Source organism: Peromyscus californicus, unplaced genomic scaffold, assembly GCF_007827085.1.
Source record: "Peromyscus californicus insignis strain IS unplaced genomic scaffold, ASM782708v3 Scaffold_24__1_contigs__length_46423439, whole genome shotgun sequence".
Taxonomy (NCBI): domain Eukaryota; kingdom Metazoa; phylum Chordata; class Mammalia; order Rodentia; family Cricetidae; genus Peromyscus; species Peromyscus californicus.
In genome coordinates, this window is record NW_026294535.1 from 29,385,424 (window position 1) to 29,409,744 (window position 24,321).

The 24,321-nt window shown below is 36.9% G+C and overlaps 1 protein-coding gene across 1 annotated transcript; it reads right to left on the reverse strand.

The window, feature by feature from the left end:
• Nucleotide 1: 1 nt before the first annotated feature.
• On the reverse strand, nt 2–24,063 carry LOC128119548 (GLIPR1-like protein 1). The gene is made up of 5 exons (XM_052752882.1): nt 23,869–24,063; nt 22,183–22,425; nt 8,884–8,984; nt 7,016–7,113; nt 2–93 (listed from the first exon to the last, which is right to left on the reverse strand). Exons 1-5 carry the CDS (start codon nt 24,061–24,063, stop codon nt 2–4), a joined length of 729 nt encoding a protein of 242 aa, XP_052608842.1.
• Between the last annotated feature and the right edge of the window lie 258 nt (nt 24,064–24,321).

Consider the following 24,321-nt stretch of genomic DNA (forward strand, 5'->3'; position numbering starts at 1 on the left):
TCTACGGGTCGGCAGAGGGCTCATAAGTGGGAAGAGAAGGAGGCGGAGCGAGAAGTGGGCTGGGAGAGCACAATTCGTGATAACTGTCTGCAGCTGATGGACCAAAGTCAGACCTGAGTTAAACAAGTACGTTTTTCACAAGACTAACTGAGCAGTATCTAGAGTTGTTTTCTGACACTGAAGAGTGTGCCTTCATTTACTAATCAAACATTAATTTGTACCCCAAGTGTTGAATGATTCCCAACTCTGAGATACCTTGTAATTGTGCAAGGGGAAACAGTCATTCGTCCCGTGTTAGTGACGGGCATCCGGCTCACTTTAAAAAATTTTTTTTGTCTTATCTATTGAGTTGTGAGTGTTTTTTTGTTGTCTCTGTTAGGGACAGAAGATTCTCTTTAAGTCTTATCCAAAAATACCTGAAAGGAATTGTCAAAAATTATCTTTGATTCACAAGATGAAAAGCAGTAAACTGACACAAGATGATTTCAGTCGTGCCCTTATTCATTCAGTGTATCTAGTGAGGCAGCATATTAAATGGTTGAAAAGGACCAGCAGACAAGACACAGCCCTTCTTCTCAAATGTGAATAAGACAATTTTATATTTGGATGATATTTTGACACTTGCATGGACCCCCTATCAGGCATGGTCTCTAATGTAATAAGGACTGGTGATGGTCACACCCTCTGACCAATTTTATAGGAAAGCCCCCATCTCCTGGGCAGCTCATGCCATTACTGGGCATCTCCCTTATCCTGACAAATGTTTCTTTAATACTTCCCATCAGTTAAAGCCCACGAGACTATAAAAGCTGAGCAAAGTAGAACTAAGTTCATCCAGTGCTACAAATAATTTATTAAACAGTGAATTACAATGCAGTTGTGAATATTGCTTTAAATTCATCTCACCAAATTTGTCTATCACTATTTTAAATAGTTGTAAGATATGAACTTAGTCAGATAATATCTTTATTAAATACTGATCATTTGTATCTCCTCAAATAGATGGAGAATCATTGTGTGTCTGTGGGGGCAGTCAAGTAATTTGTCTAAAGCAATCTTGCCATTAATTCTTGAAGGCAATTTTTTTTTTAGGTATTTCTTAACAAAAGATAGGCTCTCTAAGAGAAAATTTGTAGGTGGAGAAGTACAGATATATCCCATGTGATCTCTGTCCTTGCAAAACATGAAGGCTTCTCCATTATCATCACCCTTCACTGGAGCTAAGCATGATGGTATATTCCTATAATGTCAGGACTAAGGAGTCTAAGGCAGGGAAATTATGAATTTTATACTAGCCTGGGCCACACAGCAAGTTTAGACCAGGTTGGGCTACATAGTGAGCCTCTTTCTCAAAGCAACAAAATGAAAAAGCTTCCCCAACCCCACTTTCATTAAGAATTCTCTGTTTACTACCCAAAATAAAACAATACAAAACAAATTCACTAGTTTGTATATTTGTTACAATTGATGAGCCCATGGTGGCATGTTACTATCCAGATTTCACAGTTTGCATTAAGGTTCATTTTGGATGCAAGACATTCTATGGATTTGGGCAAATATGTAATGATTCATCATTGCATATTATACACCATTAAAATTAATGATTTTGGTGCTACACAGAGGAGTTCCTGTGCTCAGGAATTTCTCCATGCCGTCTATCTCTCTTTCCCTTCAACATCTTGCCAAACACTCTTTTTACAATTTGCCTTTTCAAGAATGTTGTACAGTTGAAGTCATGCAATGTGTAAGTCGGTCACACGACACCTTTCTTGCAGTGTTACACTGAAATTTCCTCCATGTCCTTTAATGGTTTGGTAGTTCATTTCTTTTTGACACAGTGATATTCCATTTTTTTCAGTGTACAAATTTATTCCTCTATCCGTTGAAGGAAAGACATATGGGTTTCTTCCAAGTTTGAGCCATTATAAACAAAGCTGAAGACTTTTGTATGAAAAATGATGTTCAACTCTTGCAGGCAATGCAAAAGGACATGCTTATTGCTCGTATGGCAGGAGTGTGCTCAAGATTGTTCATTATATTATATTATTATTAATTATTACTGTTCATGTGTCTCTATGTCTGAGCACTTGTGCCATGGCACAGACACATATGTATAGGTCAGAGGACAACTCTGAGATGTCATTTCTCTCTTTCCACCCTTATGTGAACTGGAATTCAGGTCACCAGGCTTGCGTTCAGGTCACCATGCTTCTACAGCAGGTACCGCGACCTGATGAACTCCCTCCCAGACCTCTCTGGATCAGTTTGATTGATTGGAAATTGGTGTACTACTTTGCAGTGTGTTTGGACCCTGTGCTTTCCAGCCAGGGTTGAAAGAGAATTTCTGCTGTTTCACATCGTTCCCATGTGGTGGTGTCAATTTCTGGAGGTTTCTAATAGGTGGGCGGGATTGTTACATCTAGTCTCCTTTCCCTGTTGATTTACGAAGTACAGTGCCTTTTTATATGCCTTTTTCCTTTTATTGAGGCTAAGGTCTTTGGTCCTCTTTTTTTTTTTTCTAACGAGTTTAGCATTAATTCTTGAGTTTGAAGGGGCATTTGCATATTATGCAAGTATGATTTTGAAAGTATTTTATCTTTTTTCTGCTTTTGTCAGCAACTTAGGAGTCTTTTTAATTTATGAGGTATAGCTTATCTCAGTTCTTCCTGTCACGGATCATGCCTTTGGTGTTGTGTGCAAAATTCACTACCTAATAGGTTGAGTTGGGAAGTGTGTCCTTTTCTGTGTGTCTTCTACAGATGGCTATAGACCACTGTTGTAATAGCACTCTTTTTTGTTTGTTTTGTTTTGTTTTCAAGACAGGGTCGCCCTGTGTAGCCCTGGCTGCCCTGGAACTCACTCTGTAGACCAGGCTGGCTTCAAACTCAGAGATTCAGCAGCCTCTGCCTATGTATAATAGCATTCTTCAATATTTGTAAATTTTACAAGTGAGTTTATCTGGGCCTGATGCTTTCTGTTTGGGAAATTAAATGATAATTTCTTCAATTTATTTAATAAGCATATGCCTATTCAGATTTTCTACTTCTTCTTGTAGAAGTTTAATTTGGCTACTAAAATTTTGTGAAAACTAGAAAACTTAAAAATATATCTTTTGTGTTCATTTAATGAGAAAAAACAAGGAATAACATTAAAAATACACAAATGTATGGTTTTGTTCTCTGCATAGTAGGAGTATGCTTGAACTTTGTTGACTCTTTTTTTATCAGTCTTTCCTATTTCCTTTACTTCTTCTTTTTTGGTGTATGTGTATTCACATGTGTCTGGATGTACACGTGTGGTGCATGTGCATGTTTGTTGGCCCAAGGATGACATGGGATGTCTTCCTGTACTGCTCTCCACCTTCAATATTGAGGCAGGGTCTCTCAGTTAAACTCCTAGCTTGCTGATTGAAGTCTAGCTAGCCAGCCTGCTCTCAGAATCCTTTGTCTCTACCTCCCACGTGGTGGGTTTAGGTGCACTGCCACACCTACCCCAGCACCCATGGGTGATGAGGATCTGAACTTTGGTCTTCACGTGTGCACATACCTACACAGACATACATACATGTGCATTATCAGCAAACAACCTTAAAAATAAAAACTCAAGCTTAACTTCATTCCACTGCTTTCCAATTTCTAAACTAATATTTATCTATATGTACACACACACACACACACACACACACACACACACACACACACACACATATATATATATATATATACTTTTGAATTGAAAAGTAGGCATTGAAGTTAAATCTCAGACAAGAATATAGAAGATGTAATGGAGAACTAAACAGAACTTGAGTCCTAATTAGTCAGAAAATAGTCTTTATTGTAGCATTTAAAAATTTCTTCTGAATAGAAATAACAATTAAAGTATTCTATGAAGAATAAAACCTAGCATGAGTAGATGGCATGCTCTCTGCTGAGTTGCTTTCCCAATATGGTGACCTGTCAATAAAATACAGCAATTAAAAGCCCCATTTAATTTCCAAAAGAAAAAATAACTGAAATATTTTTTGTGTACTCTCATGTATAATTTATGGAGGTTTAATGAAAGAAAAACTATGTAAAACGAAAACTATTGATTGGTTTTTCTGCCTTTTAAAATAAGGAAATCAAGTCAGAAATGATTCTTGATCTTAAAAACCCAAAACTTTCAAGACTTACTGGACTTAAAATCTTTACAGTGTTGCCTAACAATAGTATCTTGCCAACACATATTTCTAGAATGATTCTTGTATTAGATGCTTAAGTATCTAAAATAGGCAAAACCACAAAAAATTAGCTTTCTTTTGGCACTCTATCATGTCCAGTTTAAGTTTCTGAGGAAAATTCAATTCTTTTATGTGAAGTTTTAAATATGATTTTCATTTCTACCCCAAATTCATTGTTCCAACATCTAAATTTTCTCCTTAGTTTTCAATTTTAATAGGATCCTATGTGTGTTCAAAATTCATTCTTTTCATTTGTTACCTACCCCTGATGTTCCCTACTCCTGCTCACTGATGTATTTTGATTCACTTCCTACCATGTACCGTGATTTTAAGCTTTGGACATAATGGTTTGTGAGAACCCAGCTGAGAGACCAGTTCCCACATTTTACAACAGGCTAGCCTGAGCTACATGAGACCCTGCTTCAAAATAACCAACAGTAACTAACTAAACAAACAAATAAAACCTTAATGGCTTAAACCTCAGATAATTATTTCCCACAATTATCTAAGTCGGGAATCGTTAGGGTTCAGTATCATGACTGTGTTTACATAAAGCTCTTTTGGCATTGGAACAGGAAAAGGTGTCTCTACTTCCAGTACCTTTCTCAGCGTCATTCCCAGTAAGAGTGTGAATTCCTTTCTATACTAAGGGGCTTCCTTCCAATAGAGCAGAAGGCTAAAGCTTTTGGTTTCTTGTCGGTTAGCCAAAGAACTAGAAAGTCTTTATTCAAGGGGAATACAATTACTCTCCAATTCTGGATGCTGGAAACTCATCGTATCTGCAAAAATAATTCACCTTATACCAATAGACCGAGCATATTACGAACAGCAGAAACAGTCTTAAACTTACACACAGATCTATGGTGATATGGATACTGGCTATTAAACTGGAAGGAAGTTTAATATTGGGAGTGGTGATAAAGGAGCTTAGTGTTGATTTCAAAGAAAGAATAGTGGAAAGGATGGTGAGAGAGGGCAGCAGCGAGGTGGTGCTACCTTTTTAGTTGTATGGTTTGGAAGAAGGTTTTTTCCTTCTCTAATACAAAGCAACTGAGCAGTTGAAGGAAGGAATAATCTGATCTTATTTTCTTTGTATAAAGCAATATATATATATATATATATATAATGTGCATATATACACATGTACACATATATAATACACATACACATATATACACACATAAGAAGAGAAATAGGAATCAGCAGTGATGCTGGCAAAAAGCGTTATCAATTTGGGTACTGGGCAGGAAGGAGAAGTGGAAGAAAGGTAGATAGATTGTTGTTATCTCTAAATTCTTTTGACTAGAAAATATGAGGCAAAGATCACATTACTTTAAAAAGCCTGCCTTTTAATTAAATCTGAACTATGAGATAATTTCAAATACATTTTAAAAGAAAATATCATTTCAATGGAGACTAATTCAGAACTCATCAGCTGGGGAGTCTGGTGAATTACCATCAAGCCCATACTTCTTGCTTTCTGTGCATTGGGCTAGAAAGTTTTTGGTCATCCTCATCCAATTGATTATTCATTTTCCTTCAAAGGTACCCATCACAACAACTGCAAACGCAAATTAATTTTTATGGATTTAATCACAAATATACGTAGAATAATTTCAAAAGCACTGGGATGGGGATATAGCTCACTTGGCCCAGTGCTTGCCTACAATGCATTTTGATCCTTGCGCCAGTATAAAACAGGTGTGGTTGTTCATATCTGTAATCCCAGCACTCAGGAGGCAAAGGCAGGAAGGTCAGGAACGGAAGATTGTTGTTGGCTGCATAGTGAGAGGAACTGGTGGGAATGAGAGGAGTTTGACAGGGGTGAGAGGGCGAATGCACGGATGTAGAATAATCCGAATGGATTATATAGAGGTATGAAGCCGTGAAACAGCAAAATTAATCAATAAAAAAGGTGATGATGGAAAAGAAACATGTTTGTAATCACAATTCTGGTGGAGACTGGTGTTTACCTCTAAATGACTCACTATTAGAGTAATAACAAGCAAATGACCATGGTTATAAGCATGTGCAAACAATCATTTCAACCAGTAGCTACTTTGAGCACAGCCACAAACTAGATCTCAGTTGTATTTAATGTGTTTTTGTCTTTTTACTCGAAAGGGGAAATATCAGTGGAGGGGGTTGTTGTGGAATATTATTTTAAGATGGGTTACATTCGTTTGTGTTGTGGAACATTTGTTTTAATGATGCAAAGATGTGTTGCATTCTTTTATGTTGCATTTGTTTAACTCTGTGAAGCTGTGTTACTTTGTCTGTTGAAAACACCTGATTGGTCTAATAAAGAGCTCAGTGGCCCATATTGAGACGGGAGAAAAGATAGGTGGGGCTGGCAGGCAGAGGGAATAAATAGGAGGAGAAATTTGGGAAGAGAACATCAGGGTCCAGGCACCCAGCTACACAGCAAGCCACAGAGTAAGAAGTAAAGAAAGGTATACAGAAATAGAGAAAGATAGACGGAATAATTTAAGAAAAGCTGGCTAGAAACAAGCCAAGCTAAGGCCAGGCATTCGTAAGAAAGAATAAGCCTCCCTGTGTGATTTATTTAGGATCTGGGTGGCTGGCCACCAAAGTGGTGGGGATAAAAAAACCCCCAAGTACAGGGGACAATCATCCAAACTAAATATATTTATATATAATTTATGGTGAATGCTTTATATTCTTATAGAAACAACCATGTCTCCTAGAAATCAAAAACAGATGGGGCCAGAAATAAAAAAAATATAATGAAATTATGAGAACACTACGATCTAAATACTATGTTATTATTTTTACCTTTTTGCTTATGGCAGAGCTTATCTTGGCAGTCATTTGTGGGACACTTGGAGCAGGATTCTCCTTTTATGTAAGGACTGGTATTGTTCTCATTTCCTCTGCAAAAACAGAGAACATTCATGAGTCAATGATGCTCTTTACCTTTTTTAGATCTACATTTATGCAAGCTGTTTCTGTCTTTCAGTAAGTCACATGTTAGAAAGAACAAGAGCAACAGCTGTTGTTCAACAGAAGACTCATTTCCTATGTACTGAGAAACCATCAAAACTTCCCCTTCATTTCCTTTCCTTCCTTCCCTTCCTTTTCTTTTTCTTCCCTTCATCTTTCTCTCCCTCTTTCCTCTCTTCTCCAGTCCCTTCTTCCTTTCCAAAAGCCTGAATTGTAAGAAAGTGACATTGTCCTCTAGTGATTTTCATCAATGGTTAGCCTTTCTTGATTTCTTCCAAAGAAATGTGATGCTGCATGACAGCAATTACACAATCCTGTTGCTATGTGGAGAAATGGTATTCTCCCTTTCTTTGGGGGCAGTGTTTGTCATCCTGCTTTAGCTGCTCTGGGAAAGGCAGAAGAAAGAGCAGCCATAGATACACACATGTCCATCTCTCACCTTCTTTTCATCAGTCCTGTGTATTTATTCTTTGTGTTTTCCTTTACAAATCTTTAGCTCTAAAATTTTTGTTTGTTGAAGAATCACATTATCACCTGCTAAAATATTTCTTTTATATTAGTATATATTTGGTTTTGAGTTCCAAAATTTCATTTTTAGACCTCATTGTGTTTATATTTTCACTTGAGTAGGAACTCTCGACAGGGCATTTAACAATTACATTCTTTCTTCAAAAAATTGCTCTGAAGAATGTAATTTTATTCTATTCTTATTCCATTTTAATGTTCATTGGAGCTGCATTTGCTAACCTTTTTGTGTTTTACGTTTAGGTCATCTTATGGCAGTTTATTTTAAATTACCTTTGCCTCTGTGTTCATGTGCCTGTGTCCATGTGTGTAAAGACGACTGTTGGGTGTCTGACTCAGTCCCTCTCAGGCATGTTTTCTGAGACAGTCTCTCACAGACCCTGTGGCTCACTGACTGGTTTAACTGGCTGAGCCGGCAAGTACCAGGGATCTTCCTGACTCTGCCTATTTGGTACTGGCAGTTCTGCTATTATAGGTAAGCCCGCCGTGCTTGGCCTTTTACGTGGGTGCTGGGGACCAAACTCAGGTCCTTATGACTCAAGACAACCATCTTACTGACTGAGTCATCTTCCCAGCCTCTACTTTTTAAACTTTAGAAACAATTTCTGTCTTTTTTTTTTTTTTTTTTTTTGGTTTTTCGAGACAGGGTTTCTCTGTGTAGCTTTGCGCCTTTCCTGGGACTCACTTGGTAGCCCAGGCTGGCCTCGAACTCACAGAGATCCACCTGGCTCTGCCTCCCGAGTGCTGGGATTAAAGGCGTGCGCCACCACTGCCCGGCTCAATTTCTGTCATTTCTATTCTTATGTTGAAGTAGTTCATGAGAGGAAAGGCTTTTCATTTAGGCAATACTTGTCACCATCCTATTTTGACTTTTAAAATTAGTTTTGCAGAGGGAGACTTCATCAGAAATATTCGAGGGTCTAGTATAAGATTCTGTCTTGTAGACATTTGGGTTTGGTTGTTGTTGTTTTGTTTTGTTTTCAGACAGTGTCTCTTTATGTAGTACTGGCTGGCTTGAAACTCATTATGTAGACTAGGCTGGCCTGGACCTCACAGAGATACAACTACCCCTGCCTCCTGGGTGTGGAATGAAAGGTGTGCTCCATCACACCCAACTTTGTAAATATTTGTTATCAACTTAGAACACTATTTTTTTTTTTAGCAAATTAACTTACGGTGGTGAATAATTACAAAAAAATAGCGCAGTTGAAGTTCCCATCAGATTAGGACAATTTGAAAGTGCACATCCAACTTTAAGTGAATTGGCCCAAACTACCTATAAGAAAAGGAATTAAGAAATAACATAATAAAGCAATCCATGCACACAATTCACTATGAGGATATGTACAATATTATATATATATATATATATATATAATATATATTTATTACATTTTCCCTAATATCAAACACATTAAGTTACATTTTTATTAATGGGCCTTTCATAAGGTCAATTTAAATCATTTTCTTTCAGATATAATTATCATAAACCAAAAGGATAACTTAATAATGAAACCATAATATAATACATTGGTAAAAGCATAATTTCTCTTGGATAACTTAGAAAACATATTTTAATTCTCTCCATGGGCATATTAGAAGAAACATCAAAATCAGGCTGGGAATGAAAATAATTTTCTTTTTTCTTAGGAAAAAGTGTTGCTAATTTGACTGTGATTTTTAAAGTTCACAGCTTTAAATATAATCTTACCTTTGTTAAGTCATAAGATAGGTATGGATTAAGAATGTACAAAGTTTATTTAAATGGTCATTGATAAGAGTGGCAAATTTTAATATGTTTTAAGATGTAAGGAAAACTAATTTCAAAAGAAGAAGAATTGTATGGAAAACGGACCATAAGAAAGAGCTAAAGAGATGATGAACATTTCCAGTCCCTTGTGTCAATGACAGAATTAAATATCTTCTATTCTCCAAACTAAAAGAGAAGGAAATATTTTATGGATATTCCTTGGAAAAGAAATAATCTAATGCTGGGCGGTGGTGGCGCATGCCTTTAATTCCAGCACTCTGGAGGCAGAGCCAGGCAGATCTCTGTGAGTTCGAGACCAGCCTGGTCTCCAAAGTTTCAGGAAAGTCACAAAGCTACACAGAGAAACCCTGTCTCGAAAAACCAAAAAAAAAAAAAAATCTAAGAAAAAAACTGAGCAAACAGACTTTCTAACTTTTTACACTTTATAGTTTCATTACCAAAATGAATGAAACTATTTCACAGTTTGAGATGTTATTCACTTTTTTTCATGGCTGAAATACATGTAATTCATTATTTTACTAAAGACATTTGAGTGGATCTTTGGTTGCCTGAGAGACAGCACAGCTCAGGAACAGGCATGGTTAGCTGAGGACTAAGAGATGAACTTTGCTTCTCACCACATACCTGGCTCAGAGTAGCAGATCACTTCTGAGCTATAAAAATAAGATTAGGCTAATTAATAATTATTTTGAATATTTAAAAATTTTTTTGAGATGGAACAACTGCAAGTGTATATATTTCCAAGAGCTAGTTAGAGTCTGGTTTATTAATATCTGTACTACAAATTCTATTTGCTTAGTGTATTTGTGTGTGTTATGTGTGTGGTGTTCGCTCATGTGTATTTTTCTGTGAATGGGTTTCTGCATGCATGGAAGCAAGAATATGTTAGGTTCCTGCTTTATTGTTCTCTATCATATTCTCTGGAAACAATGTCTCTCATTAAGCCTGCTGAAGGCTATCTGGCCAGAGAGCCTAAGGGATTGATCCTCCTGTCTCCACTATGCTTCCCCCCAAACTCCTGCCAGTGCTGGAGTTATAGTCATGCATGACAATGCCCAGATTTTTACATGGGTTCTGGGGATTCGAAAAAAAATCTTTATGTTTGCACATCAAAGCACTCTTACATATTGATCCATCTCCCCAGCACTGCTTCATATTTAAATTGTGATATTTTTAGTTTTGAGATTAGTGAACATATATTGATAGTGTATAGCTTTAAAGTGTGGTTCTTTCATGATCCTAATTAGTCTTATCACTAAAAACAAGGAATCAGATATCAGGGTGAAAGCTGAAAAAATCTGAGAAGCAGAGCAGCAGCCACTAGAGACTTATTACCTCTACCAATCCTCTGACCAAAAAGGGCCAACCCCTGTTTCCACCCCAATTTATCACTCCCATCTTTACCCAGCCTTGTCCCTTCCGGGCTCCTGTCTGCACAGACATCCAGACATCTGTGGTTAACTAGTCGTTAGCTCCACCCTCTGATCTTCAGGAAAGTTTTATTTGTGAGAACACAATAGAAATATCACATATTCCCCATTTTTGTCTAAATAAAAAGTGAAGGCTTTAACTAACATAGAAAAAGTATATACAATAAGCACAATAACTATATACAAATATATACAGGTAATAATTACATTATCAATGCCTAGCCCATTAGCATTTGACAAATTCAGAGAAAATACTCCATTATCTATCCTATCTTGGTGAGTCCAAAGTGTTGTACCTAATTCACTTTCTATCCTAATTTTCATTACCAACCCAAAACTATCCTTTTATACTTTTACACCTTATACAATTAACTTTATATACTTTACACCTCTATTTGTGAGTTTCTTTCCTGAGTCTGGCAACAAGGAAAACTATAACTATAACTATCTAGTCCTCAACTTCATCAGAGACCTGAGAAGGATATAATATTATTACCTGAGTAAACAGGAAATGTAGAGAAAACAACTTCCAAAATTAAGAAATGACAGAAACAGCTGGCTGCCTGGACAGTCACCCAAGGTTCCTCTGCAACATTGGGGCATCCATCTTCAGCCTGCATGCCTAGAATATCTGACAGACTTTTTTGTGAAGCAGGATTTTTGAAGGATTGTCCCCCCTTGTCTTGGCAAAGTTCTTCAGTAACTTTATTTTGTATCCTGCTTGTCCAATTTGGACAGCATACTGTCAGCAGTTGAGGCAAGGGCAAATTTTTTTGCCCAGTGGCTAACTTCTGTCACAAAGAAAGTAAACACCATATGGTTTTTCTTTGATGCCCATCATCTTCTCTGAGGTAATCTGGTGTTGCCTGGACACATATCTCTCATTGTCATAAAAAAGAACCTTATGCTATTAAAACATCTTAAATGCCACATTCTGTAGCTCTCTGAAGTGTTTGAAGATAGCCTGTCTATCTAAAATATATCTCTGTTTGACCTTGAAAACATACCTAACACAACTACAAGTTTGATCGTAATAAGTGACTAACTACTAACCTGCATTTCTTTATTATCTTAAATAGTTTGTAATAATAACTTTCAAGGACTAGAAATTTACATTACATTGTTAGGTGAGCTGTATAGGGACAATACCTTGAACAAGAGTAGAAACATGTGAACAGTATATTCTAACCAACATAAGCTTAAATTTGTATCAATGTACAAGAATCCAAATCAGTGTAATATATTTAAAACTAGTAGTTGCTGTTTTGGTTTATAAGTAGATTTAATAATCTACCTTCTTTTTTTTTTTTTTTTTTCACGTTTTGAAACAGTGAATTTAATGATTGATGTCATGTATACAGTATCCAGCTTTCCATCAAAACATGACTTCATTGTAGAACATGTGGCCCATGCTCCCATAACTTAGTTTTCAAAGGTTTGTGTTCTAGGCTTTTAGGAGGACACCACATTTTTTTTTTCCCCTTTTCTATTTTAATAAAAAGGAAAAAAAAGAAAAAGGTTATAACTAACAAAAGAAAAACTATATACAAAAGTACAATGACTATATACAATATATACAAGTAATAAATGTCTAAACAATGTCTAGTCCATTTGTATTTGACAAATTCAGAGAAAATAATTTCATTATCTATCCTATTTTGTTAAGTCCAAAATGTATCTAATTCACTTTCTATCCTAATTAATCTTCAACTATAACTAACTAACCTTCAACTATAACTAACTAATCTTCAACTCCCTCAGAGACCCAAGAAGGAAATAATATTAGCTAACAAAAATAAAAACAGAAAGTGCATGCAAGCAACTTCCAAAAAATTTGTGAGTTGACAGAAACAGACAGCTGCCTAGACAGTCACCTGAGGTTTCTCCACAGTGTTGGGGCATCATCTTCAGCCTATAGGCTTAGCATATCTGACAGACTCAAATAATCTACCTTCTTATCCTATAATTTCTATAACATATATACAGTATAACAAAAATAACCACAATTTTGTATCAATATATAAGACTCCAAGCCAACATAAAATATTTAAAACTAGTAGATTTTTTTTTAGTTTATAAGTAGATTCAATAATCTACCTTTTTATCCTATTTCTATATCCCCCTTTTTCTTTTTAGAACAAGATCCCTGAATCTAATCTCCTTTGTTCAGCTTTTTTTTCCTGGTTCTACCAATAATAACATATAACCAAGCACCCTAAATGATGACAAATATTCATAACCCAAACTGAACAACCAAAAACCACCCACCCCACCTCTTGGGAATGTGGGCACCACATTCTCAAAATTACTTCCAGCTCTCTGGGGGTGATGGCATTTTTAGGGGACCCTGAAAAAAATTGGGATAATGGTCAAGTCCTGGGAGAGCTGGCTGTGTCATTTGTTGTTCAGTCTCTGTATAACGGGAAGGTGCAGGGCTTGTGACAAGTCTTGATTAAATAGTCTGTGATGCTGAACCATCTCAGCTAGCCACCTTGAAATTGTCCTGAGTGGTTTGTAGTCCAGAGCCAATATTTCAGTGGCATTAGTCAGCTTAGTGGCACTGTCATATTCCAGGTAGAATCATCATTGTGGGGCCCCGTCCTCCTTTTAGAGAGACTTGCTGTTAGGAATTGGTCATGGTTCACTGCAGAAAACTTAAACATTTTAAATGTCATATGCAGCAGATCTCAAAGAGATTAAAGGACCATAATTTGTTTCTTAAATACAGCCAGAGTACAAAAACTTAATTCCTAGTTACCTGATAGAGACAAACCCAAAATCATGTACAGGAAGCTAGATGAAGCCCTTTTCTAGAATTAGTACTCTATATGACCATTAATATCAGGACAAAAAGTTTATAATATATATACACATACTACAAATTTTGATATAATATTCATACCTTAATAAAAGTTTTAAAAAATCAAAATGAAACCAAAGGATCATGAGATTTGTGGCAATAGAAGAGTCCCTTAATTTTGTTTTTTTTTCTGTCCCATATCAGGTGGCTTTTCTGACATAAAAAAGAGATTTGGATTTTCCTTTTAACAAGAGTGCTTGGGTTTAGAGAAGGAGAGAGCCATGTTCCAACTCCAAAGCAGCTTTAATTTTTTTTCAGAGCTGAGGACCAGACCCTGGGCCCTGAACTTGCTAGGCAAGCACTATACAACTGAGTTAAATCCCCAACCCCCAGCTTTAATTTTTAATTGAACTGAGACTACAAAAAGACCACTTGCATTATGTGTCTGTAGAGAACAGCAGAAACACACATTTGGAGAGACATATGAAATTTTATTCTGTTGGAAATGTGATATCCCAATGGGCCAATTTACTCCTTTTCTTGGGACATTTTTCTCTGGATGAGTCATCTTTTTTCTTCAGCTGTCTCATTTGTCCAGTGGTCTTCAGATTCCTTAGCTGGTTGCCTTCATTCTCCTGGAAAGACAAAAGAATAACCCTGCCCGAACCCTAACTTTGGGGAGTTTCCATTTTGGCAAGTTATATCTGATCAAATGGAAAACACTTGTTATAAGTTAGTTTAGTTTGAAAGGTCATGCTGGTTGATGAACTATCACCTCTTCTAATTAAGAAGTCTCTGTTTTTCAAATTTATTCTTTATCAGTTTTGATGGTATCCATAGCTTTTCTTCTCCTGTGGAAACAAAAACAAAACCTCTTCCCCAATGTAACACATATCCTGGTTTCCATTCTGAGGTCAGCACATCTTTAAAGTATACAACTGATTTAATTCAGTAGTTTTTATTATTATTATTATTATTATTATTATTATTATTATTATTATTATTCAATGTCTCTCCATAGCTGTCACTCCTTTCTCATTTGCATTTAGAAAATTTAAAGTTAATAAAACATTGTGCAATCTATCTCTGAAGGTCTTTATTACCACTTTCTGTTTATTAAGCTTATCTTTTGGAGTTTGATTAGATCTTTCTATAACTGCTTGTCCTATAGGATTGTGTGGTATACCTGTAATATGTTTTTTGTTTTAATATCCAAAAAGTCTTTTTTTTACTAGAGACATATGCTGGAGCATTGTTAGTCTTAATTTGCACAGATATTCCCATGATGGCCATGACTTCGAATAAATGTGTAATTACAGAATCAGGCTCTTCAGAACTCAAAGCAGTTGCCCATTGAAATCATCAATATGTATCCGTGGTGTGGGATACATGTTTTAATTTTCCAAAAACTGCACAACAAAACACATCTATTTGCCAAATTTTTCTTTGAGTACCCTTTGGGTTACTTCCCGCAGTAGTGGAGTTTGATTATACAAGGAACAAGTAGGACATGTCTTTATAATTTCCTTGGCTTGTTGCCAAGTGATGGAAAAATCCTTTTTCAAATCCTTGCTATTGACATGGTGTTTTTATGAAATTCTGAGGCCTCCAGCACATTTCCTATTAATAGCTGATCAATTTCATCATTGCCTTATGCTAGGGGGCCTGGCAGACCTGTATGGGATCAGATATATATATATATATGTATATATGTATATATATATGTATATATGTATATAATATATATAATAATCCCATATATATATATATATGGGATTATTCCTATTCCTGATTATTTCTTGTATTGGAATAAATAATGAAATCAATTCTGTATCATCTGGAATAAATTCAGCAGTTTTAATATGTAAAACAACTCTTTCTGCATATTGAGAGTCAGTATTATATTAAGAGGTTCTGGAAAATCTAATAATACCATGAAAATAGCATAGAATTCTGACTTTGAACAGAATCATTAAGGCTTTGAGCCACTTTATTCAAATTTTCTGATTTATAACCTGCATTTCCTGGTTTGTTTGCATCAGTATAGAATGTAGGGGCTCCAGAAATTGGTGTTCCCCATGCAATGTGAGGAAGCATCTGTTAGTTCTCCTTATGAATTGAAGTCTCTTGCTTTTGGGATATCTATTGTTAATCTCTCCCCAAAAAATTACTGCAAACTCTCTTTTCCAATGTTCATTTTCTGCTCATAAAGAGGAAATTTCAGCATTAGTAAAAGGCACTATGATTTGTTGTGTCCATTCCTGTCAATTGACGAAGTCTTAATTTTCCTTTTAGAATCAACTCAGAAATTTTTTCCACATATGTCTTTAATTTTTTTTTTTACTCTGTTTGTGTGGTAAAATATCCATTCTAAGATATTATCTTCCCTCTGCATTAAAATCCCTGTAGGGGAATGTGTAGAGGGTAAAATAACCAGGATGCAATCAAATTCTGGATCCAACCTATCCACATGTGCATCCTATAATTTCTTTTCCATCAAAGCCAATTCTCTCTCAGCTTCAGCTGATAATTCTCTTGGACTATTTAAGTCCTTGTCACTTTTAAAGGTTTGAAGCAAATTACTCAGTTCCTTAGTTGTTATCCAATAGTGGACCATAGACAGGTAATGTCTCCCAGCAATTTTTGAAAGTCATTAAGAGTCTACAATTGATCTCTCCTGATTTGTACCTTTTGGGGCTGAATTTTTTGTAAACCTATTTTATATCCTAAGAAATGAATAGAATCTCCTTTTTGTAGTTTTTCAGGAGCAATTTGTAATTCCTAACAAGGCAAAATTTTCTTTACTTCTTAATACATTTTCTTTAAAGTATCTATATTTGAATCAGCCGGTAAGATATCATCCATAAAAAGATAAATTATAGATGGAGGAAACTGTACATGATTCATTTCCAATGGCTGTTATAAAAATATTGGTACTAGGTGGGGCTGTTTAACATCCCTGGTTGGAGAATCTTTCATTGATATATTTTAACAGGCTGAGAATTATTATAAGAAGCACCGTGAAGGCAAATTTTTCTCTATCCTTTTCTTTTATAGTGAAGAAATAGTCTTTTAAATCAATAACTCCAATAGACTATACTTTAGGTAATAGAGAAGGCAGGGGAGTTCCAGACTGTAAGGAGCCCATTGGCTGGATCACCTTATTAACAGCTCTTACATTTGTTACCATTCTCCATTTTTGAAATTTCTTTTTAATAACAAATATAGGAGAATTCCAAGGACTGGTTAATTCCTCAATATTAAGGGATTACCTTGAATCTCAGGAGAGACCTTTAGCTTTGGACTTTTAATTAGTGTTGAGATAGGGGATTTTGAAGTTGTATTAAGTCCATTTTGTATTGTGAGATGACCACAAATCTATGGGGTCCAGGGAGTTGAATGTGGTTATCTGAATAAGAATGGCCCTTATAGGCTCATGTATTTGAATACTTAGTCCCCAGTTGGTGGCACTATTTGGGGAGGATTAGGAGGTATGGCGTTTTTGAGGAGGCATGTTACTGGGGATAAATTTTGAGGTTTCCAAAGCCCAAGCCATTCCCAGTTAGCTAGCTCTCTGCCTTGTGTTTTTGTGAATAAGTTGTGAGCTCTCAGCTACTGTTCCAGTGCCGTGCTTACCTGCCTGCTGCCATGTTCCCTGCCATGATGGTCATGGACTCTAACCTTCAGAAAACACAGCCCCCTCCTTAAACTCTTTCTTCAAAAAGAAAGAAGGAAAGAAGAAAGAGAGAACATAAATAAATGACTTAATGATGCAACTTCAACATTTAGAAAAACTAAGAGCAAACCAAACACAAACAACCAGATAGTAAGCTGTAATAAAAATCAAAGCTGAAGTTAATGAGGTAGAAACAAAGAAAATAATACAAAGAATCAACAAATGTTAGAGCTATAGTTCTTTGAGGACATAAACAACATTGACAGTCACTTGGCCCAACTAACCAAAAGAAAGAAAGAGGGACCCAAATGAACAGAATCACAAATGAACAGGGAAACATTACAATTTAGAATATTAGAAGGGAATACTTTAAAAACTTGTGCTTCATTAAATTGGAAAAAATATGAAAGAAATGGATGAATTTCTAGATTTAGCCAGATCACAAATGTTAAACTATGAAGAGATCAACAATCTATACAGACCCATCACAAATAAAGAAATTGAAACCAGACAGAAAAGCCTTCCATCTAAAAAAGTCCAGGTGGGTTCCAAGCAGAATTCTACTAGATTTTCAAAGAAGATCTAGGCTAATCATTCTTAAACTAAAAAATAAACAAACAAACAATAACAAAACAGAAGGAATATTTCCAAACTACTTCTATGAAGCCATTACCAATGTGATATCAAAACCAGGCAAAACAAAACAAAACAAAACCCACCAACAACATAAAAGAAAATATGCCTGATGAACATAGATACAAAAATATTCAACAAAATACCTGAGAACCAAATGTAGACACACAATAACAAAAAAATTCCCACCGTGCGGTGGTGGCGCATGCCTTTAATCCCAGCACTCAGGAGGCAGAGGCAGGCAAAGTGAGTTCCAGGAAAGGCACAAAGCTACACAAAGAAACCCTGTCTCAAAAAACAAACAAACAAAAAACCAAAAAAAAAAAAAAAACCCAAAACAAAAATACAAACCAAACAAACAAAATAATTCCTTATGGTCCTTAAGGGTGGTGGTGGTGGGTGGCGCACATTTTTGGGGTTGGGGATTTAGCTCAGTGTTAGAGTGCTTGCCTAGCAAGCACAAGGCCCTGGGTTCGGTCCTCAGCTCTGGAAACAAAACAAAACAAAAAAACAAAAAAAATTCTAACATGACCAGATTGGCTCCATCCTGGAAATGCTGGGATGGTTCAATACACACACAAGCCTATAAGTGTAATATAGCACATAAATGGACTTAAAGATAAAAATGATAGGATCATCTTAAAGATGAAGTAAAAGCTTTTGCCAAAAATCCAGTATGCCTTCATAATATAAAAATACTAGAATAAGATTAGAGGGTACCTACCTCAACATAGTAAGAGGTATAAATGAGAAACCTACAGCCAACATCATCTTAAATGGAGAAAAATTTAGCAAAAAACTGAAATCAGGAATGAGACATGGATGTCCACCATCCCCTCTGCTTTACAACAGTGTGTTCAAAGCACTAGCTGGAGCAGTAAGAGAAGAGAAGGAAATTAAAGGGAAGCCAACAGGGAAAGAAGATGTCAAACAATCCTATTTGCAGATGGCATGATATTAAACATGAGAGATCTCAAAATTTCTGCTAGAAAACTTCGACAAAGTGTCAGGACACAAAATGAGCATGGATAAATCAATAGCTTTTCTATATACCAACAACAAACTTGTGGAGAAAGAGATCATGAACCTCCTCTAGTCACAATAGTCTCAAAGAAAATAAAATATTTAGGAATAAACTTAACCAAGGAAGAGAAAGACCTCTGCAGTGAAACTACACATCTGAAGAAAGAGAGAAAGAGAGACACAAGAATGCAAGAATGTGGAAAGAGACTCCATGCTCATGATTGGTGGAATTAGTGTTGTAACAATGACTACTCTACCAAAGGCAATGAACAGATTTGGTGTATGCGCATTTAAAATCCCCATCTTCAAATAAAATATAAAAATAACTTTTCTAAAATTCATAAGGACCCATAAGAGACCCTGGATAGCCAAATTAATCCTGAGCAAAAAGACTGCTGGACGGAGTACCATTCAATATCTCAAGATATTCCTCAGCCATAATAATAAAAAACTATATGGGACATATGTACCTTGGCAGCAACCAAGAGTTCTCTAATTGTACGTAAGATGTATCAACAAGAAATATTGAGAACTGCTGGTAGCAAAAGGCCATGGGAGTATACAGTAGGTGACAAATAGTGTTCAAAAGGTCAACCTATCAGAACCAAGGGTTCTGGTCGAGGACCAAGCTACCACACAAGACTTGTTGGAGGTATTGCCTTTTGAATGAATTGGTTGTTTCTTGTAAACTTCTTGTGCAATAACAGCTGTGATATCTCCCCATTACCATGCATTTTCATAAAATGTGTATATGTAATATCATGATTACATCTCAATCATATGGGTACATAGATCTGTGGGTGGTCAGGAAGATGGCTTGTCATTTAGCTGTGCAATTTTGATATATAGAAAATATGGTAGGTTACATTTCATAGCCAAATCCATTGTCCCATGAGACTGTAGACACTTACAGCTTGATTTGTTCCTTTTGCTCAGACTAACACAGAAAATAATAATCTGTCCTCAGTCTAACACAAACTGCATGCATTTAGCTCAGTTTTACCTCAAAGGAAATGCAAACTAGACTATAGGCCTTTGTGATTAGACCATAAGTTTAAAACTTTACAGTTATGCACAAGGGCAGAGTTGCAGGTGTTCCATCAAGGCTACTGACACAAACCACCCCAAGAAAATCCTGCCAATTCTTCACTTGCCAAGTCTGCTGAGAAAAAGTTATGTTTCAGAGTTTGTCGCAATGGGCACTGTACCCCCTCCCTCTGGTCCTGAGACCTTGGAACCTTGTGTTACCATGGTAATGGCTCTGCTCCTTATTGCCATTTAGGGAATGTGCTATGACTTGAAGGTTTTGAAACTTTTCTCAGGATTGCAAGAAGTCCCTGTTAGAGATGTATGGATAGTCAGGCAAGAGAGGGGCTAAGAGTGAGAGCTGAAAAGAAGCTGTAGATTTAGAGAAGCAGTGGAACAAGGAGAGAACAGCAGAGAGATCAGGAGGCTTACTTAGAACAATAAAGTGAAGGACTGAAAGGGCACAATGTGCATAGATTTATCCTTACCCTCAGATAAGTAGATTTCCTAGCTGGTTGTACATTCTTCCTTGGACTCTGGGAGAAAGCTCTTTGGGGCAGGCACCCAAAAAGCTTTTGTCAAAGAAGGAAATCATGTATGTTACTGGAAACCTAGCCAACTACCTAGAGAGTGAAGTCATGGATCTTGGACTAGGACCTACATCTGCATCTTTCCTGAAAAAGCATAATTCTTAACTGCATTCTAAATATTAATCCTAATGTCCACAGTAAAATTTATATCTTACCCTTCGTTAAAGAAACATCTCCTTGCAACACATGGATATCATTACAGAAAATATCAATGCGGAGAGCATGTGACTCTGGTGCCCTAATCCAACTGATACATCTATAATACAACTCTTGTACATAGGCTCAGGATTCATAGTGGGAGAGAGGGTATAAGCTACTCCCATTGAGTTTCATCAACATGGATCCCTAAATGAGACCTGAAGAAAGAGCACACCAGTAGACATGCTAATGAGGAAGTGAGGCATCTCGCTGGGCTTCAATGCTGGACAAGATCTACAGGCAACTAAGAAACATTAAGAGTGGGAGAAGTAGTCTTCCCCAGAGAAGAACCCCCAAATTTGTTGTGCAATACCAAGTGGTCAGACCTGAAATCATATACATATAAGTACCATTATATAGACTGAATAAGTTGTATTTATGTATTTAGGCACACACGTACATATGTAACCACAATTAAAGAAAGAGAGGACATGAATTTGAGAGAGAGCTATCAGGGGTACAGGAGAAGTGCTGGAGGGAAGAGAGGGATGGGAGAATCTGATGTAATTATAATGTAATTGCAAAGAGAAAAAGAAAGTAAACTAAATCCAATTAATGGGACATTGGCATGTGGAAGAATGACTGTGAGTAAAAGACACAGTGATAAAATTATCAAATTGATCACTGAGAGAAAAATTCCATAAACATAATAGAGGCACCAAACTGCCATGGCTCGTGCACGCTTCCAACACTGGTAGCAGGCCACTAGGAAGAGGGAAAGGGGAGGGAAGTGTTATAAGGATCAGCAACCTAGGGTTTACAAATGTGTTTTAATCTATAGACTTGGAATGCTAAGCTCAAGATTCTATAGCACAAGGAATGTGAAGATGTCCCGGACACCTGATGTAAAATTGATGAAGACTGGAAGTAAGTCAACACAGTCCTAGGTGTCGAAAAGCCACAGGGCTGAGCAAGAGAATCACAGTAGATTTCTTGTTGTTAGTAATGTGAAGAAAATGGCAGCAGAGTAGCATTTTTTAGTCTTTTTTGTTTGTTTGTTTTTTTGTTTTGGTTTTTCGAGACAGGGTTTCTCTGTGTAGTTTTGGTGCCTGTCCTGGATCTCGCTCTATAGACCAGGGTGCCCTCGAACTCATGGAGATCCACCTGGCTCTGCCTTCTGAGTGCTGGGATTAAAGGCGTGTGCCACCACTGCCTCAGAGTAGCATTTTTAAAAGACTGAAAATACTACACTCAGTACATGGAATACTCAATAAAATGGAGTTTTTAAAGGAATGTAAAAGAAAATATTGAAAATTTTTTCTTGTAACTAAAATGAACACAAGAGCTACTTTACATCTTGTCAAGTAACAACCTGTCAAGTACATACCTGTGTATAATGTCCACAAGCTTTAGAACAGGTCATAGTCTCAAAATCATAATGTTGACTTTCATTATACCAAAAAGAAATAGCTTCCTTTGGTGTAACTTCTATTTTACCTAAATACATATTTTCTCCAAGAAAGTCATAACCCTCAATGCATCCATATCGGTTTCTTAAACAGGGATTATGGGAATATTTGCAGTTTTTACTCCATGATTTGGCCAGTTTTGCAAATTCCTTTTCCCAAGTCTGAAAAAATAGAATAATATTTAAATTGATTAGTACATATTTGTTTATAATAAAATCAGCCTCATAAGTGTGGTAAATTAAATTTCAGTTAATTGTAGCTCTTCTAAAGACATCATTTTTTACAAAAGTATTTGTTGTTTTCGTGATTTCTTGTACTACAATCAAATACCTGAAACAAACATCTTAAAGAAGAAGTTACTTTGAAATCACCATTTCAGAGAGTTCAGGACATGGTAGTCACTTGGTGCCATGTTTCTGGGCCCATCATGAGGCTAACACCAGGAACTTCTTCATGGTGAACAGGAAGCAATGGACACAGGAAGTGGCCAGGTCAAGGCCAGGGGCCCTCCCCAACCCAGTCTCTGCGGAGATTAACATTGGTCCTCCAAACTGTAACCTGTCCTGGGTAAATCAGACAAGCTATATCACTCTAACACTAAAGGTCTCCACTCAACTTCTCCTTGCAACAGTTTTGTTGTGATATTTTTCTCCTGCTTCAACTTCTTCTTTTATATCACGACTAACCACTTACTTTTCTACCTAGATGTCCTGGTTGGATTTTTTTTTTTTTGTCAACTTATTACAAGCTAGAGAAATCTAAGGTGAGGAACCTCAAAAGTTCAAATGCATCCATCAGACTGCCTGGAACAAGTGTGTACACCTGGATGTTCTGGATTAAGGACTGATGTAAGAGTGCCCAGGCTACTGGGGACAGTACCACCACTGGGCAAGAGGTCCTGGGTGGACTAAGAAAGCGAGCTGTGCACAGCACGGTAAGAAAATCCATAAGCAGCGTTTCTTTATGGCTTCTGCTTCAGTTCCTGCCTAAAGATTCTTGCCTTGGGTCCCTGCCCTGAGGTCCCCGCATGAAGGGCTCTAAAGTGTGTGGTAAAAAAACAAAAACAAAAACAAACCCCTTTCTTTTCCCATGTTGATTTTGGTGATAGTGTTTTTTTCAAGCAATAAAACCCAAATGAAGGCACCAGACATCACCATGTGTGTTAACTACTCAGGACTTTCTTCCTATGTGGAACTAGTGCCCATCACTGTCTTCTGGCTAGTTGAACTGACACCCATTTTCTCTGCCTTCATTGTTCCCTATATCTGCATTACCACTACCAACAAGCCCTCTCAATAACCCTTTTTTATGTCCTCTTGATCTAAGAGAGCCCTTCAACTGATGTTCCTCTTAGTCAACATGGGCAATGGAAGTAGGTGACATTTCAGTGGTCCTTGATGCCCTTCAAATGTTAATTATTCTTGTTTCTCTAAAACACAGAATTCCTGCGTGGCTCTGTGTTTGAAATTCTTTGCCTAATTTAATTAATTGGGGAATCATATGAAATGCAGCTAAAAGACAAAAAGAACAGACAATTGATTTATGAGCCAGCCCTCTCCTGCTTACACTAGTTCTTCTGGATAGCACACCGGTCCCTTTCTCACCAGGTAATTCATATTGGCTGCTGAGGGGTTGACCTTCCTTCGAAGTTCATTATGGCTGTCGACAACCTCGTGTATAAATTTTGGGTCATAGATAGATGGCACCCTGGGTCTTTTGATCGATGCCTTGGAAAGTTTGCTGGCTACCAAACATAGACCTAATGTCCAGAAACAATTAAGTTTCTTCATCAGGACCATGGAAAGATGTAGAGGATACCCCTACTGAAAACGCCAGAACAGGGATCACCCTCTACACAGGCTCTGCCTTCTGATTAGGCTGGTCTTCTGTGTAGTGAGCAGCAGACTGCTTCCCTGGCTTCAGTGTTGCCATGGAGACGGATGCACACAGAGTTCTGAGCCACTCCTTAAATTCTCAGGGAAAGCCTGAGGCACCCTCTGGTGCACAGTTCTAACCAACCAACTTGCTTTCTGAAGAGCTAATCTCAGCATGGAAAG

What these genes read in the sequence shown, in the direction of transcription:
- LOC128119548 (XM_052752882.1), bottom strand. Translation starts at nt 24,063, where the DNA reads ATGGTCCTGATGAAGAAACTTAATTGTTTCTGGACATTAGGTCTATGT. An exon ending in CTTGTGGACATTATACACAG is followed by an intron (nt 8,985 to 22,182) that starts GTATGTACTTGA and finishes CTTTTCTTATAG; the next exon opens with GTAGTTTGGGCCAATTCACT. An exon ending in GCTCTGCCATAAGCAAAAAG is followed by an intron (nt 94 to 7,015) that starts GTAAAAATAATA and finishes TTGGTCCATCAG; the next exon opens with CTGCAGACAGTTATCACGAA.